Source organism: Myodes glareolus, chromosome 22, assembly GCF_982192425.1.
Source record: "Myodes glareolus chromosome 22, mMyoGla1.1, whole genome shotgun sequence".
Lineage (NCBI taxonomy): Eukaryota > Metazoa > Chordata > Mammalia > Rodentia > Cricetidae > Myodes > Myodes glareolus.
In genome coordinates this window covers 58,696,984-58,715,126 of record NC_142047.1, presented here as the reverse complement: position 1 = coordinate 58,715,126, position 18,143 = coordinate 58,696,984, and the positions used below count along the sequence as shown (strand labels likewise).

The following is an 18,143-nucleotide window of genomic DNA, read 5'->3' as shown; positions in this document are numbered from 1 at the left end:
TAATAAAGCTGTGTTATTATGGACATCAGGATGAAAACTGTGGGAGCCATACTCTGTAGAAAGTAAGACACATCCCAGAGCCTGGCTGTGGGCTTCTCAGAATCACTGCCCATCATTTCTAACAACAGCCACGTGTAAGCTTTGGGTGAGGGTGGAAGCTACTTTCTTCAAAGTGTACCCAAAGAATTAAATGACCTTAAAAGATGGTTCCTGAGGGGCCCCTGACAGGACGACAATGGGGAAAGTAAAAGTCTAGCTCACAAAAGGTAGGATCTCCGTATTGCAGACAAAGCAGTTTTGCTAAAAATTCTCACGTGATGGCTGATGAAATGAAAGGGGTCCTACACGAGGCCAGGCTTTCAGACCATAGGCTGGTCCATTGTTCATGTTAACACAGAACGTGTAGAAGGATAAAAACTCTGTATGTCAATTGTGCTGGATCTTCCCATAGGAAGAGAGGTTTCAGCTAGACTCTGCTTGAGGGTTCTCTTGGTTCCTGCCATGTACGCAGTTTCCCTGTCTTTCTATCCATGTTGATGACATGGACCACTCTTTAGTTTTACATTGAACATTGCATACATGAAAGAAATTTCTCTGGGCTTCGGTAAATAATTTTTTCGAACATTACTGGTTTCCATTTGCCAAAATTTTCTTCTTCTTCTTCTTTTTTTTTTTTTTACTGTAGCTTTGGTCCCAAGAGATATCAAACTGTAGTTTTTCTTTCTTATAATGTCCATCTGGGTTTTGGTATAAGGTAACACATTGTAAATTCAATGGATCGGTGTGAAGAGCAGAGGAAGCCCTGAATGAATGAAGTTCTGAATTAATGTATGCTGAGGACAGGAACACAGCCATGTCGAGGACCCCTGGCTCAGTCCCATGGGTGACAAAGCCTCCCTGCAGCCAGGGTGAGCCTCAAGGATGGCAAAGCCTCCCGTGATTTTAATAGTCTGTGCAGGAAACATTCACAGGAGTCTTTTCCCCACCTCCACTTCGTTGACTGCCCCTACCAAGATTAGCTAAACCCACCTCCTTGATTCAGTTGTGTGCCAGAAATCCACATCTGTCCAACTGTATGTCATAAATATGATGGGATTCCAGGGTACCGCAGCTTCTCCACTTCATGCCACACTTGCTGTGTCTGCCCTGCCTGTTCTTTCTTAATTTCCTTAATTCCACCACCCCAGTGAGGTCAAATCCCTGGAACCATACTAAAGTGAGCAAGGTGACATCTGAACAAAGAATGGATCCTGACTAGAAGGAACTCTCATTGGTCAGACGAGAGAATGCTCCTGTGTGAAGCAGGATAACACATGGAAAAGAAAAAAAAAGGAAAGAAATAAGGATAAAGGAGCAGAAGAAAGCCCATTTCAATTCCTTGTGTGTAGCACATTGAGACAAATAGACTCTAGAGACCGTCAGTTATCTTTAAGTAGAAATTAGAGACAGGCAGTTAGTTATATGCTGCCAGGCAGAATCTAGAGATAGGCAGTTAGACTTTGGTGCTTGGGGGCGATTTCCTGAGGCGATGCAGTTTCCCTGGTTCCGGAACTGGTGTTCAGAGAGACATGCCCTTGACTTCCAGAAGAAGGGACAGTGGTTTATCTGCATGGGAAGAAACGGGAGATTGAGGAACAGATGCGTTGCAGAGGGACCCGAGTATGCTTCAGTGTTAGCTTTCAGTTTTCGCCGCTTTCTTGTGCACAAGTGACGGCGCAGGGATGTGGGGTTCTGGGCGGGCAGGAGGCCGCCCTGATGCAGGGATGTGGAGTTCTGGGCGGGCAGGAGGAGGCCCTGACCGGCCAGCAGCGTGGGCTCTAAGCAGGTGCGGGCTTAGTTGATCCTTTACAGATGTCTGCAGTGGTATATAGCCAATTCAGCCCAGCCAGGTGAGAAAGTGGGACCCTGGAGTCGACAGTGGGCACATGGAAGAGGCTGTAACCCAAAGGAAAAATCCTGATGTCTTTAAGTGCTATCTGTTTTTTTTGTTTGCTTATTTGTTTGTTTGTTTTTATCTTTAAACAACCCTACTCAAATAGCCCAGGAGCTGTATTTCTGAGATGTCTGGTATGTCTGGTAACTGTATCCACTCAGGTAAGACTGGTCAAGGGAGAGCCTAGTGGGCCTAGCTTCTTCATCCAGTGGTCTAGTCCCACAGCTTCCTTGATCTGTTTCTGCTAATGACTACTTCTCTCTTTTTGAGGGGGCAGGGGTAGGGAACTTGTCTCTAACAACATGGAGTCCCAGTGGGCTCTGTCCGACTATAGTTCTGCAATTAAGACAGGATAATTGGGACCCACCTCATAGGTGTTTGGAGCCACAGTAATGATAACATGGATGAGGCCAGTATCTCTGGCACATTCCAGAGAAGCAAAGGGCTTAAGATAAAACTGTTTCTCTTGCTAATATTGTGAAGATGACCCTTGACAACCTTTGAGGCTTCAATCCTTACACCGTATACTCTTCATTTGTGTCTGTTGGATAGAGTAGCTGTTACGACCTTCCTTCTTATCCATGTGGCCTGGCGTGAAGCATTGCTGTGAACTGCCCCAGGATTAAGCATTAAGATCCTTCATGAACACCTAAGAGTAAAAGCAGGAGAGGGAACTCATGTGGAGTGAAGGGATTTCTGAGAGAATAAAGCCCTAAGTGAATGCATACTGTGGAGATTAGCTCAGCCTTATCAAGAATCCAGTATTTCAACCCGATGGCAGCGGCAACCCAGAGTGAGGCTCAGATGGATGGCAAAACCTGCCTCAGCCATTCAAGGACGTGTTGATACTGTGTGCAGAAAATGACCACCATAGCTTCCTTCTCCATACAGGCTAAAGGCAGCTCTCCTACAGAGACTGCCCCTACCAAGATTGGCTTAACCTGCCTCATTGATTCAGCTGTTTGCAACAACCCCCATATCCCTGTTCAACTGTATATAGCAATCCTACTGAGCTTGAAGGATGCTTTAACGTCTCCACCAGAGAGCTCAGGGCACCAGATGCCAGATTTGCTCTGTTTCTGTGAGTTCATCTCTTCTTTCCAGTCAGACCTCCATTATCCCTAGAGCAATACTGCTTGAGGCAGATCAGAAATTGCACCTTATATAACTTTTTAAATGTATTAAACATGATCCAGAACTCTTAATGAGTGAGTAGTACATGGAGCAGGATTGTTAAAGTGATATGCTATTCTTGCTCAGTGCCCTAACTGGGAAAGCCCATTATGTTTAATTGATTGTTGGTGGTTTTCATTCCTATCAGTGATAAATGAGGCTTTCTACTGCTACATCCCTGCTGCCCTTGGGGTGTTACAAGCCGCAGCATTATACAGCAATTGTTCGGCCATCTTTTTATGAGTGATTTATCAGAGCCAAGAGTCTTGGTAAATGTTAAACCAAAATTCAAGGAAATTGTGGCATTATTGCTTTATGGAAAAAAGAGGCTGTCCTTTGCTGTAGATTTTCACTGTAGCTGACTCCCCTCCTGTTAACGTATTTGGGAATTAATTCCCACAGCTCGGAACTGTCTCCTATGCCTTTGGGGTTTGCTAATCACATTCTGCTAGGTACACGTGAAAACAGTCTCACTGCCAGGCCTTCCTTCCTCTCTCCTAGGTAAACACAGAAATCTGCCTTCCTGCAATTATCTTTATCAGCAGGCAAAAGTATCCCATTTAAGATAGTCACAGACATCCCGGACATAGAATTACTACCTGACCGAAGCTACTGGTTCATAGCTGCTCCTATAGACAGAAGAATCAGCATGCCCTGGTTTTACCTCACTTAAAAGATTCCTAACTTTGGGGGTGCAGGGTTAAACTAGGGCCATTGTAATAGTGAAATGGTATTTCACTGCTGTTTTAATTTATACTTATGGGCTGCAGCAATGAGTCAGTGTTTAGGAGCACTTGCCCCTCTTGCAGGGGACTTGGATTCTGTTCCAGTACCCACGTGGTGCTCACAACCTTCCTTAATTCCAGTTCCAGGGCATCTGATGTCTGCTTCTGGTCTTCTACACACATACACTTAGTTTTTAAAATTAATTCACACTTACATAGTACACATATATCATCTTGTAAAAACAACAGTAATAAAACACCACTGTGACTCTTTATTCTACACAGATAAAACAATCTTTGTTCACAAATGAATTATTTTTCCTTTCCTATGTGTAAGCTTTTTATTAACTTATTATACTGCTGGATTATTCAAACCTCTTTTTTGGATGTTGAGAAACAATGATGGCCTGAACATCCCTGCCTTGCTCTTGACCTTTGTGGAAAAGCTTCTAGCTGATTACTGTTAAGTGCAATAATAACTTTGAGTTCCAACACATGTGGTTTAACAAAGTGGAGGAAATACCCTTCTGTTCTGCTTTTGCCGGTGGTATTTTTTTTTTTTTTTTTGTGAATGAGAGTTTAATTTTAGCTAAAACATTTCTTTATCTATGGAGATGATATTGTGATCTTTTCTTCTTGGCCTATTACTAATGATAGATAATCAACTTTCAGATATTATGCTTCTGTGTTAGGCTGAGTTAAATCCCAATGGCTTCCAATTCTGCATATGTGCACAGTCTGCTTATTCATATTTTTTGAGGGTCTATGCTTTAGTGCTATTTCTGTGTCATTTTCTCTTCTTGTATTAGGGTAGTGCTGGCCTCAGAGAAGTAGAAGTGAGCCCATCTTATTCTCTTCTAGAAAAGATGGTAGCAATTTGGTACGTGGCTTGTCTTGAATGTTTGTTCAAATCAGCCAGAGAGTCTCTTTGACTCGGCTGTTTTCTATTATGAATGGTTATTAATTACATATTCAGTTTATTTAATGGACTCGTTTTAACTATATTTTTCTTATGTGAAACTTGAGAGGTAGTGTCTGTCTCATTTTTTTAAAAGATTTATTCTTTTTAAAAAAATGTTGAGCGTTCCATCTGTATGTACAACATTAGCCAGCAGAGGGCATCAGACCCCCACTATAGTTGGTTGTGAGTCAGCAAGAAGTGGCTGGGAACCTTTGGAAGAGCAGCCAGTGCTCTTAACTGCTGAGCCATCTCTGCAGCCTGAGGTTGTGTCTCGCAAAGCCTTGGCCCATTTCATTTAGAGTACCAGGTTTAAACATAGACTTATTTACAGTTTATTGTCATTTAGGTCTACAGGATTTTTATCTGATTTTAAACAGTTTATACCCTCTTTGTACTTAGCCTGCTTAAAGAGTTGGGGATTTTATTTATCTTCTCAAAGAGCTAGTTTTTGTTTTCTTGATTTTTTTTCTGTTAATTTTATTTTCAGTCTTATAGATTCCTACTTTAGCTACTTTATTCTTTAACTTTAGAATTCATTTGGTCGCCCTTTGCTAGTTTCCTACAGTAGAGACCAGTTACTGGTTTGTGGCCTTCTTTTCTAATATATGCATTTGGTGCTATCAATTTTCTTACAAACACTGCTTTTGCTGCAACAGAACTGACTCATGACTTACAAAGAAAGAAGTGGAACTACTAATGTAAAAGTGTAACGTTGGAGGCGTGGCCAGTAGCGTTGAAAGCTGCATGACTGAAGGTGATTAGACAGAACAGCTTGTTTCTAACGCGGGCGAAGTTCCCTCGTATTAGAGGAAGATGCTATCCAGGACTCTAACTGCAGAAAGTCAGTGCCCGACTCTGAGAATTCACAGGACAGTCTGATTTTGTTATGAGCGAGTGCAGATTGGTGACTTCACATTGAAACCTGTGTCCGTCATCTCATTAATCCTAAGACACCTCAGGATTGGATTGGATCTACTCTGCCTGTGCTCTTTAAGTACAGCAACATTGCCTGGATGACAGCTCATGTCTTTATTAACAGTTTGCTGAAGAAGCCCTTTGGGAGACCTACTGCCCACAAGCAAAGACTGCTTTCAAAGATGCTCTGGTCAGGATCTGTGATGAAACCGTGTGGTTAAAGGAATGCACATGCATGCTGGATAACACGAAAGCCTCAGCCGTTGAGTCTTAAGAAATGCACTCCAAAGGCTCCTGCTGTCCCTCCTGATGAATCTGCACAAAAAAAAAAAAATGGGAACCGCTGGGAAGAGCTCGCCAGTCTGGATGTCATCAAGAATATTCATGATCCCCAGGAAGAGTTTAAATTGTTGACATTGACAAGAATATGGAAGAAGCTGATTCCGGCCTTGAGGGCTTTGAGGCGTCCAGGACTTGGGTAGAGGAAGAAACTGTGAGTGTGGAAAGAGGAAGAGAAGACAAACCAGAAGGGGAGCCTGTGGACACATCTTCGTGGCCACACTCTCAGAGTTCAGTTTAAATGAGTGAGGAGCCACTTCATAGAAATGTGCAGAGAATATAACTTAACTCATGGTAGAGTTCCTTGCAAAATTAGTCAACCTTTCCAGATGCCACCAACTACATTTTTGTGATATTCTAAGCTTTTGGCTGTCACATCAACAGCATCTTCACCATGAGTAAAGTTGCGTCATCCCTCCACGTTCTCATTTATCTTCAACTCCATCTTGATACCCAGTGAGGTAACCCAAACCTTTATTCTCATGATACCTTGATAATTTTATCATTATAAATGGCTAGTTTTCTGTCTATCATGACTTTCGAGCAAGAGAGTATTATAAGGTGACCCAGGGAATGCCTCGGGCCTCAGTTAAAAACATCTCATTTTCCCCAGTCATTAAAGTGAATCCTGTAGCCAGCATGGAAACCACTTTCTCTGCCTACTGCTTTAATGGCACAGCAGCCTGAGAGACAAAATGACGCCTTACCTTGTAGTGTGTTGGGAACATGACTGTTTCTTTTGGTGAGAGCTCTTTTCAAGTCCAGTCATTTGGGGGATTAAGTAAAAAGCATACATTTTGTGGGGCATCTAGGACTGGATATTGACATCTGGTCTCAGGCACATACCACATCCTGCATTGTAGTCTTCCAGAGCATTCTCCGTAAGACGCCACAGCAACTAAGGCATTGGCCCTGCTTTTCACAGCACACCAAAACTGTGACTTGTGGGCGGTGGAGCTTGTACTCATTCCTGTGAATTCTGTGCATGTGAACTCCTTACACTACTCCATTTTTCTCCTCACTCTTATTCCCAAGACACTGGTAACCTGGTTGATTCCACTAGTTTTTGTCCGTGATCAAAAGTTTGAGTTCTAGACCTTCTCCAGGCCACACAGCATTGAGCCTTTGTGCTGCCCCAAGCTTTACCTACAAAGATTTCTCTTTATTGCTGTGTTTCATGGTCTCCAGTTAAAGTAACTGAAAAATATTGCCAAACAAAGGGTTAGTGCACAAAATAAACTTCAATATTAAACAATCTGAGAAATAAATAGTCAAAAGACAGAAATGGGTTGAGAAAAACAGACTTGTCTGATGTAGTGAAAGCGTATAATGATAAAGAAAAGAGAGTATTTCAAAAATATACTCAATAAGGTTCAGATTCTGTGCCCTTCCAGACTCCAAAATTTCAATATCTAGGTTCTCCATTAAGAACAAAAACTACTGAGCCTATCTAGTCTCATTCCCTTGACCTAAAGCTCCCACATTTGTTCCCCTCTCCCTCGGTATTTTTTAATTTCATGAGAAAAATTCCAACTCATGACTTCCTTGACCATGTTAATATTTCTATAATTTGTAAAAAAAACTTAGATGATGGTTATCTAGCTACACGATGTAATATTGGAAATCACCACCTTAATAAAATGAAGAAAGAAATATGCCATTGTGCTTTATCATGATTTTGGTGTATGACTCTCTTCAATGAATTTCACACATCTGCTTTGTAGGTCAGAACATCGAGCTAAGGTCGAAAATTGTATGTCAGTACACCCAACATCAAAAGATCATCCTCAATTTAAGAAACTGAAAACTACCCACATAGAAAACACCTGGTATGTATAATGACAGCAAATAACCTTGAGACCTGTAACGATGCATATGAGAAGAACAGATGTGAAATCTGATCAGAGACTGGACAGATGGCTCAGTGGATAAAGGTCATGTCACTCAAGCATAAAGACCAAAGTCTAGATCCCTGGAATTCACAAAAGCTAGCCTGGAATAGAGTCCATCTTTAATCCTAGTGCTCAAGAGACAAAAACAGAGACCCTAGGGCAATGTAGCTAGCTAGAGTAGCCACTTTGGCAAGTTTGGGGTTCAGTGAAAGACCCTGCCTCGGTGTATCAAATGGAGAGTGATCAAGCAAGACATTTGACATCAACCTCTGGCCTCCACATTTGGGCACATGCATGTGTGCACACATCTGTATCCACATACAGGCAAACATGCCTCTCCCACATACATATGCAAAGTCAACACACAAAAATCAGTTCCTTTTCTAAGTACTAATAATAAAGTTGATGAAAAAGAAGTTAGGAAAAAATTCATTCACAGTAGATTTAAAAAAAAATACTTAGGGGGAAGGTAGTGAACACAAAGTCTAATGACATATACTGGAATGAAAGCTATTAATTTGTATGCTAATGTAAAACACTATCAAGGAATAACTCTAACCAAGGATATAAAAGATTGCTGGTGGAGATATAAACTATGTCACCACTATGGAAATCATTATGGAGGTTCTAAGTAAACCTAGAAAAATACAAACGGAACCACCATATGATCAAGCTATACCACCACCCCGGCCACACACACGAATCTATATCATCCATAGTACAGAGGCACTTGGTCATCCATGTAGACTGTAGTATTGTTCACAACGGCCAGTGCATAGAATCAGCCCAATGTCCATCAACACATTAATGAATATAGAAATTATAATGTATACAATGGAATTTTATTTAAGCACTAAAAAGAAATCCTGAAAAATGTCATTTGTAGTAAAATTGGTAAAAAATGATCATCATGTCCATGAAATAAACCAGCTTCAGAAAGACAAATATGCATAATTTCCCTCATATGCAGAATCTATGTCTTCCAAAGCGGGGAGAGCAGTAGAAGGCAACAGGGGGAGCGAAGATAAAAGGCTGTGTGCTTCTCCTATAGAGAATCCATAACAACACTCACACTAGTTTCTGTGCTTACATAAAACCCTGTGATCTGTACATCACAAGGTAATGGTTTTGTTGTGGTATACATACTTATAATTTATTCTTATTCATTTTGGTTCTCCTACATATTTTTTAAGCTACTGTGAATGTTTCCTCTTTTTTTCCTGTCTTCTTTCTCAGAAACTTCATTGTTGGTATTTGGAAAAGCTATGTGTTTTGTGTATTGCTTTGGTATCCTAATTCTTTGTTAATCTGAGACTTTCCTGGTACTCTTCAGTGTCCTTTTTAGTAAAGGATCATGCTATTCACCAACAGGGATAATTTAGCTTCTTCCTTTCTTATTTGTGTCCGTTTTATTTCTTGCTCTTGCTTTATGCTCTATCTAAAATGTCAGGCACGTTATTGAGTAAAAGCAGAGAGGGAGGACAACCCTTGCTTGCTCCTCATTCTGGAGCCCATGCTTTAGATATCCCTCCATTTATTATGATGCTGTCTACAGATGTAGTGTATATAACTTCTATCACGAAGGAAAGTTGCGCTTTGCCTAAGACCTTTTCTGCATCTACTGAGATGATTATGCTATTACTGCCCTTCTGTCTGCTTGTGTGCTTTATTATAACTTAAATGAATTATAAACTATTCTTTTTGTTTGTTTTTCTTTTTTATTTTATCTTTAAAAACTATCTTTTTACTTTACATACCAATTCCAGTTCCCACTCCCTCCAGTCCTCCCACTTCTTCCACCTTCCTCCCTCCCCACCCCCATCCACTCCTCCCAGAGGGTAAGGCACTTTGCTTTGAGGCTGGACCAAGGCCCTCCACCCTACCTATATCTAGGCTGAACAAGGTATCCCTACAAAGAGAATGGATTCCAAAAAGCCAGTACAAGCAATAAAGATAAATTCTGGCCTCACTGCTAGTGGGCCCACAGTCTGCCCCAGCCATACAACTGTCACCCACATTCAGAAAGCCTTGTTTGGTCCAATGCTGGTTCCCCTGTTGTCAGGCCAGAGTTGGTGAGCTCCCATTAGTTCAGGTAAAGTGTTTCGGTGGGTTTTCTCCATCATGGTCTTGACCCCTTTGCTCATATTATAGGTCTTCCCTGTCTGCTACTGGACTTTGGGAGCTCACCAGTGTTCTGCTGTGAATTTCTGCCTCTGCTTCCATCAGTTACTGGAAGAAGGTTCTATGGTGACATTTAAGGTAGTCATCAATCTGACTACAGGGCAAGGCCAGTTAGGACACCCTCTCCACTATTGCTTAGAGTCTTAGCTTGGGTCATTGTCGTAGGCTCTTGAAAATTTCTCTAGTGCCAACTTTCTTTCCAGCCCCATAACGGTTCACTCAATCAAGATATCTCTGTCCTTGCTTTATGTCTCTGTCCTTCCCCAGGTCGACTACCCCATTCCCTCAAGTTCTCCTCCCCACTGGTCTTCTCCCCTCCTTTTCCCCTTCTGCCCTACTGTCTCCTCACACCCCATGCTCGTAATCTTCTCATGAGATCTTATCTATTTCCCCTTTACAGGGGAATCTATATGTGTTTCTTTTAGGGTTCTCCTTGTTTTAACTTCTCTGGGGTCATGGGCTATAGGCTTGTTTTCCTTGCTTTACAACTAGTATCTACTTATGAGTGACTACATTCCATGTTCATCATTCTAGAGCTGGGTTACCTCACTCAGGATGTTTTTTTTTAGTTCCATCTATTTGCCTGCAAATTTTAAGATAGCATTCATTTTTTTTTAATCAGTAAGTAGTACTCGATTGTGTAAATGTGCAACATTTGCATTACCCATTCTTCAGTTTAGGGGCACTTAGGTTGTTTCTAGGTTCTGGCTATTGTGAATAATGATGCTATATACACAGTTGAGCAAATGTCCTTGTGGTATGAGTGTACATCCTTTGGATATATGTTCAAGAGTGGTATTGCTGGGTCCTGAGGTAGAGTGATTTCCAATTTTCTGATGAACTGCCTTACTTATTTCAAAGTAGCTGGACAACTTTGCATTTCCACCAGCAATGGAGGAGTGGTCCCCTTACTCCACATCCTCCCCAGCATAAGCTATCATTGGTGTTTTTTGTCTTAGCCATTCTGACAGGTGTAAGATGGTATCTCACGGTCATTTTGATTTGCATTTTCCTGATGGTTAAGGATGTTGAATATTTCCTTAAGTGTCTTTTTGACATTTGTGATTCTAATGTTAAGAATTCTCTGTTTTGAACTGTACCTCATTTTTAAATTGGATTATTTGGTATTTTGAAGTGTAATTTCTTGAGTTATTTATATATTTTGGAGATCTGTCTTCTGTCTGATGTGGGTTTAGTGAAGATATTTTCCTATTCTATAGGCTGCCTTTTTGTCTTACTGACAGTGTCCTTTGTTTTTCAGAAGCTTCTCAGTTTCAGGAGGTCCCATTTATTTATGGCTGCTCTCAGTGTCTGTGCTACTGGGGTTATATTTAGGAAGTGATTTCCTGTGCCCACACATTGAAGACTACTTCCCAGTTTCTCTTCTATCAGGTTCAGTGTAGTTAGAATTATTTTTAAGCCTTTAATATATTTGTACTTTAGTTTTGTGCATGGATCTCTTTGCAAACATCCAGTTATGCCAGCATCATTGATTGAAGATGTTTTCTTTTTTCCATTGTATAATTTTAGCTTCTTTGTCAAAAATCATGTATTCGTATGTGTGTTGATTAATATCCAGGTCTGCATTTCGATTCCGTTGATCAACCTGTCTATACCAAGCTGTTTTCATTACTGTAGCTCAGTAATAGACCTTGATGTCAGGGATGAGGCTGCCTTCATAAGTTCCTTTAATGTACAGGATTGTTTTGGATATTCTGGGTCTTTTGTTTTTCCATATAAAATGGACTATTGTTCTTTCAAGGTCTGTGAAGAACTGTGTTGGGATTTTGATGGGGACTAAATTGAATCTATAAATTACTTTTGGTAGGACTGTCATTTTTATTATGTTTATCCTACATATCCAAGAACATGTGAAATCTTTCCATTTTCTGGTATCTTTTGTTACCCCAAGATATGTTACTTTATTTGTGGCTATTGTGAAGAGTAATGTATCTCTGATTTCTTTCTCAGATTTTTTATCATTTTTATATAGGAGGGCTACTGATTTATTTCATTTGATCTTGTATGATGACACATTATTGAAGGTATTTAGAGTTTTTGGGGTCCCTTCTGTATACAGTCATATCATCTGCCAATAGTGAAAGCATGCCTTCTTCCCTTCCGATTTGTTTCCCCTTGTTCTTCTTCTGTTGTCTTATTGCTCTAGCTATAGCTTCAAGAACGATGGTAAATAGATATGGAGAGAGTGGACAGCCTTGTCTTGTTTCTGATTTTAGTGAAATTGCTTTGAGTTTCTCCCCATTCAATTTGATGTTGGCTGTCGGCTTGCAGTGTATTTGCCTTTATTATGTTTAGGTACGTTCCTTGTATCCCTGACCTCTGCAGGGTGTTTATCATTAAGGAATGTTGAATTTTGTAAAGTGTTTTTTCAGCATCTAATGGGATGGTCATATGTTTTTCTTCTTTCAGTTTATTTATATGGTGGATTACATTGACAGATTTTCATATGTTGAACCATCCCTGCATCTCTGGGATGAAGCCAACTTGATCATGGTGGATGATTTTCTATCTTTCTATGTTTCTTTCTTTTTTTTTTCGTGATGTGTTCTTGGATTCAGTCTGTCAGTAATTTATTGAATATTTTTGCATCAATGTTTATGAGAGAGATTGGTCTTAAATTCTCTTTCCTAGTTGAGTTTTTATGTGGTTTCGGTTTCAGGGTAACTGTAACCTCATAAAAACGAATTGATAATGTATAGATGCCAAAGAAAGACACCTACCAAGAAGGAGGTCTCAGAACTGGGCATACGAACTGGCTTGTGACTAAACATCTGGGGGATGACTGATGAAAATGCTTTTTAATCTTATTTTAAAAATCTACCTTTAAGTATCAGTGATACTGAATATGTGCCGTCCCCTTTACCTATAAATATTATCTTAAATCTATTTTTTTTCATAAAAGCAAACCTTTGGAAGAGGCTTGAAAAGGTAACTTAACGAGTAAAAGGTCTTATACAAAAATATTAGGACGCAATTCAGTCTCCAGAATTAATATAAAAAGTGTAATAGTATATTCTTATAGCATCAGTGCTGGAGAATCACAGGCAAGAAGAACCTTGAGGTTCCTGTTCCCAGGAATAGTGGGATCAGTGAGCTTCTGGTTCAGTGCAAAACATAAGTTGAACAGTATTTGAGGAAGACACCCAGCACTGACCTCTGCTCTACACACATGCAGACACACACCCATCCGTATATGCACAGGCACACACACATGTACACACACATACACATATAAAGTCTATCTTTACTGGAAAACTCTGTAGTCACATAAATAATATTAGCATTAATACCATGCTGCTTTGTACTTCAATCGATCTCCTCCTCATGCTACTCACTTTCCAAAAAATAGGTATTTGTAGGAAAATTATTGTTTAAATTCTTGTGTATTAACAACTTGAATATGGAAATCAAGGTGTCAGCTATTGGGTTAAAACAGAAATGATATTATCTTATGGGAATAAATGTCTAGGAGTAAACATAATCCTAACTGTTCAGTTTGAGCATAATGATTCCAGATCTGTGAAATTAACTTCTGATATTAAATAACATTCTTCTTCTTGATGAGTAAAAAATGTACCTAACTTTCAGACATTTGAGTAATTTTAGAACTAGGCTATAATTCATAAGCCTCAATGTTGTTTTGTTTAATATTTAAAATTCTGTGTGTTTCTTTTCATTTTGGGTAGGTGAAAATGTGAACAGAGTCTTTACAAATGAAGACCTAAAATTACAATCCATGGATCAAATAAGACAGAAAGGTGTGTAGCATATTTTAAATACATTTCAAATAAGAGTCATGAAATGTTTAATGATTTACAACTGTTTTAAATGTGGGTCAACTTTATTTGTGGCTTTATAGTTAAATCTTTCTCAGAGTGAACACTTCAGAGCTTAACTGACCAAGATTTAAGTTGACGGCGCTGCTGAGTGTTAAAGCGCTACTGGCCCTTTGCGCCCTGCAGTTCTTGATGTCCCCAACCTACACTGCACTTAAAAGTTTATTTGGAGTTCGAGAAATAGCTCAGTGGGAAAACGATGGCCCTAAAGCACAAGGACCATAAGCCCATGTAAAGCCAGATGGCATAGCGTCTGTACTTCCAGGGAGACAGAGGAGAATGCCCAGGAGTTTGCTAGCCAGCTAGTCAGAAGCACACAGGGATGAACAAGAGAGCTCCTGCCCTGCCTCAGACAAAATGGAAGGTGAGGACAACACCCAGGGCTGCCCTCTGACCTTCAAACACACCGTAGCATGTGTGCACATGCTTTCATACACATGAACACAAACAACATATATGATGTTATTTCTTTCTTTCTTTGTTATTGATTCTTTTTGTTATTTGAGACAGGGTTTCTCTGTAGCATTGGTGCCTGTCCTGGAACTAGCTCTTGTAGACCAAGCTGGCCTCAAATTGACAGAGATCCTCCTGCCTCTGCCTCTGGAGTGCTGGGATTAAAGGCATGTGCTACCACCGCCCCGGCTTAGATTTCTGATTTTTGAATGTGGTCATTCATCGCTTTTGTTTCCCTCTGGTAACTGTCTTTCTTGTACCCAAACATTCCTGTAAGCTATGCTTTCATTTTCATCTGATTCTAGGAATTTTTAAACTTCCTCCCTGACTTCTTTAGAGATTCATTCACCATTCAACATATATTGTTCAGTCTTCAGTTTGTGTGTTCTCAGTGGTTCATCTTGCTATTGATATATTGTTTTAATTCTTCTTAAATCTGAAAAGAAAGAATAAAATATGTCTATTCTCATTTAAAAGGTTCTTTGTGGCCTAGAATATATTCTATTTTAGAGAGAGTTTCAAGAACTACTAAGAAAATATTTATTTTGCCTCTGGTGGGTCAAATATTCTTTAGAATATTTGTTGAAAGGACATTTGATCTTGATTCAGGGTGTAATTGCACGTTGGAGTTTTCTTGTTGGTTTTTACTTTGTATTACCTAGCACTACATGAAAGTTTCCCACTATTACTGTATTCCAGTCTCCCTGAAGTACTATGATCATTAGTGTTTTTTTCTTTTTCATGAAACTGAAGTTCCCCAGTGTTCAATGCACACGCGTTTACACTTCTTATGTCTTTTTGATGTCTCGTTATCTTTGTTCATCTATAACAGCCTAACTCATCTATTCTAACTTTGGTTTTTAATTTTACTTTATATGATTTAAGTCTTCTACACCCAGAGAAGCATTAGGGAACATTTGAGAACTTATATTTTTAAAAATCTGGAGGAAATAAATACATTTCTGCGAAATATCTACATACCTTCAAGATACCAATACCAGAAGGAACTATTTTTCAGCTCTCATTTAAACGTCTGTCATTTGACTGTAATCTGTAGCTATCTTTGCCCAGTGAGAAATAGTTTCTGAAGGCAACAGATATTTGGGTCTTTTTTGTTTGTTTGTTTGTTTGTTTGTTTAATCACATCAGCTGGTCTGCATCTCTTTATTCATCTGCCATCTGCAACGCAGGTTATAATAGAGAACTATTTATTCATTCGTATAGTTCTGCTGTCTGCTTTCCTGAATGATTGGATTGTTGTTCCTGCTTTCTTCTCTCCCCATTAGTATCAGGGCCTTGCTAGTTTTCTCTGTTTTTGTTGATTCATTCCTGTCGTTTAATCTTTTCTTGCCTCTGTTCTCGTATTTGAGACTTTCTTCCTCTGCCTAAACGCTCCTATACACATCATCTGCTACGCTAGCTTGGTGGTCATGAACTGCCTTTCTGTGCTTGTTTATAAGTGTTCTTATCACTCAGTTAGTTAAACAGTAGCCTTGGTTCTCAGTTGCTTCCTTTCAGGTATTGAAGTAATTCGTGTATTCTTCCCAGTGTTTAGGGGCACTGCAGAATGGTCTGATGCTATTCTGGTGTGTTCCAACAAGTTACAACCAGTATGTCTGCTTTGCTGTGTTAGTCCTGCACACAGGTAGGCCCTCTATTGGAGAGTCCCGGTCGTCGGGGATCGCCTCCTTAAGTACTTTCTCCCTGAACTCCAGCGACCACTGCCTTCTCTCTGGAATGCTGTATGGTCATGTTTTCTGTGTGTCATTTTCACTGTCAGAGACTCGGGGTCAGGGGGAATGGTGTTTACCATTGCTACTGTGTTCTACCGTCACACCAGGACCCCACTTGCTTTCTCCATGCATGTGTCAGACTCAGCTTGCATCTTATATAAACATAGTTGTGGGTGCCATTGCCTGCCTTGGTGGTCGGTGAAGGTGCGGACAACCCTAGAGTTTGGTGCCAGATTTTTTGCTCGCTCCAGCAGAATCGTATAGCCACAGGATTTCTCTCAAGAATCATTCCTTCCTTCTTCCTAACCTAGGAGGAGAGGCTACAGTCACTTGCAGTTCACTTCAGAGCATCTAATTCCTGGGCTGTAGCAGCTCTCCTGAGCAGTGTTTTCTCAATTAAAGACATCTGTCGATGACAAAGAAAAACACCTACTAAGAAGAAGATCTCAGAGCTTAGCATATATACTGGGTTGTGATTAAACATCTGGGGAATGACTGTATGAAAATGCTTTTTAATCTTATTTTAAAACTCTACCCTTAAGTATTCGTGATCCTGAAAATGTGCCGTCCCGGTTACCTGTGAATATTATCTGGAATCTATTTTTTTTTCATAAAAGCAAACCTCTGTGACAGGCTTAGGAATGTAATTTAACCAGTAAAGGGCCGTACACAAAATATTTGGACCCAATTAATTTCTGAGAATTAATATAAAAAGTGTAATAGTATATTCTTATAGCATCAGTGCTGGAGAATCACAGGCAAGAAGAACCTTGAGGTTCCTGTTCCCAGGAATAGTGGGATCAGTGAGCTTCTGGTTCAGTGCAAAACATAAGTTGAACAGTATTTGAGGAAGACACCCAGCACTGACCTCTGCTCTACACACATGCAGACACACACCCATCCGTATATGCACAGGCACACACACATGTACACACACATACACATATAAAGTCTTTCTTTACTGGAAAACTCTGTAGTCACATAAATAATATTAGCATTAATACCATGCTACTTTGTACTTCAGAATATTTCCTCCTCATGCTACTCACTTTCACAGTAATAGGTAATTGTAGGAACATTATTGTTTAAATTCTTGTGTATTCACAACTTGAATATGGAAATCAAGGTGTCAGCTATTGGGTTAAAACAGAAATGATATTATCTTATGGGAATAAATGTCTAGGAGTAAACATAATCCTAACTGTTCAGTTTGAGCATAATGATTCCAGATCTGTGAAATTAACTTCTGACATTAAATAACATTCTTCTTCTTGATGAGTAAAAAATGTACCTAACTTTCAGACATTTGAGTAACTTTAGAACTAGGCTATAATTCATAAGCCTCAATGTTGTTTTGTTTAATATTTAAAATGCTGTGTGTTTCTTTTCATTTTGGGTAGGTGAAAATGTGAACAGAGTCTTTACAAATGAAGACCTAAAATTACAATCCATGGATCAAGTAAGACAGAAAGGTGTGTAGCATATTTTAAATACATTTCAAATAAGAGTCGTGAAGTGTTTAATGATTTACAACTGTTTTAAATGTGGGTCAACTTTATTTGTGGCTTTATAGTTAAATCTTTCTCAGAGTGAACACTTCAGAGCTTAACTGACCAGGATTTAAGTTGACGGCGCTGCTGAGTGTTAAAGCGCTACTGGCCCTTTGCGCCCTGCAGTTTTTGATGTCCCCAACCTACACTGCACTTAAAAGTTTATTTGGAGTTCGAGAAATAGCTCAGTGGGAAAACGATGGCCCTAAAGCACAAGACTCATAAGCCCATGTAAAGCCAGATGGCATATCGTCTGTACTTCCAGGGAGACAGAGGAGAATGCCCAGGAGTTTGCTAGCCAGCTAGTCAGAAGCACACAGGGATGAACAAGAGAGCTCCTGTCCTGCCTCAGACAAAATGGAAGGTGAGGACAACACCCAGGGCTGCCCTCTGACCTTCAAACACACCGTAGCATGTGTGCACATGCTTTC

The 18,143-nt window shown here is 39.9% G+C and overlaps 1 protein-coding gene across 1 annotated transcript in view; it reads left to right on the top strand.

The window, feature by feature from the left end:
- Positions 1 to 18,143, top strand: part of Ccdc7 (coiled-coil domain containing 7) — a 185,079-nt gene that overhangs the window by 81,681 nt on the left and 85,255 nt on the right. Inside the window, exons 30-31 of the mRNA XM_087900322.1 lie at positions 13,827 to 13,898; positions 17,563 to 17,634. Coding sequence (XP_087756448.1) covers positions 13,827 to 13,898; positions 17,563 to 17,634 — 144 coding nt within the window. The remainder of the gene's footprint in view (positions 1 to 13,826; positions 13,899 to 17,562; positions 17,635 to 18,143) is intronic.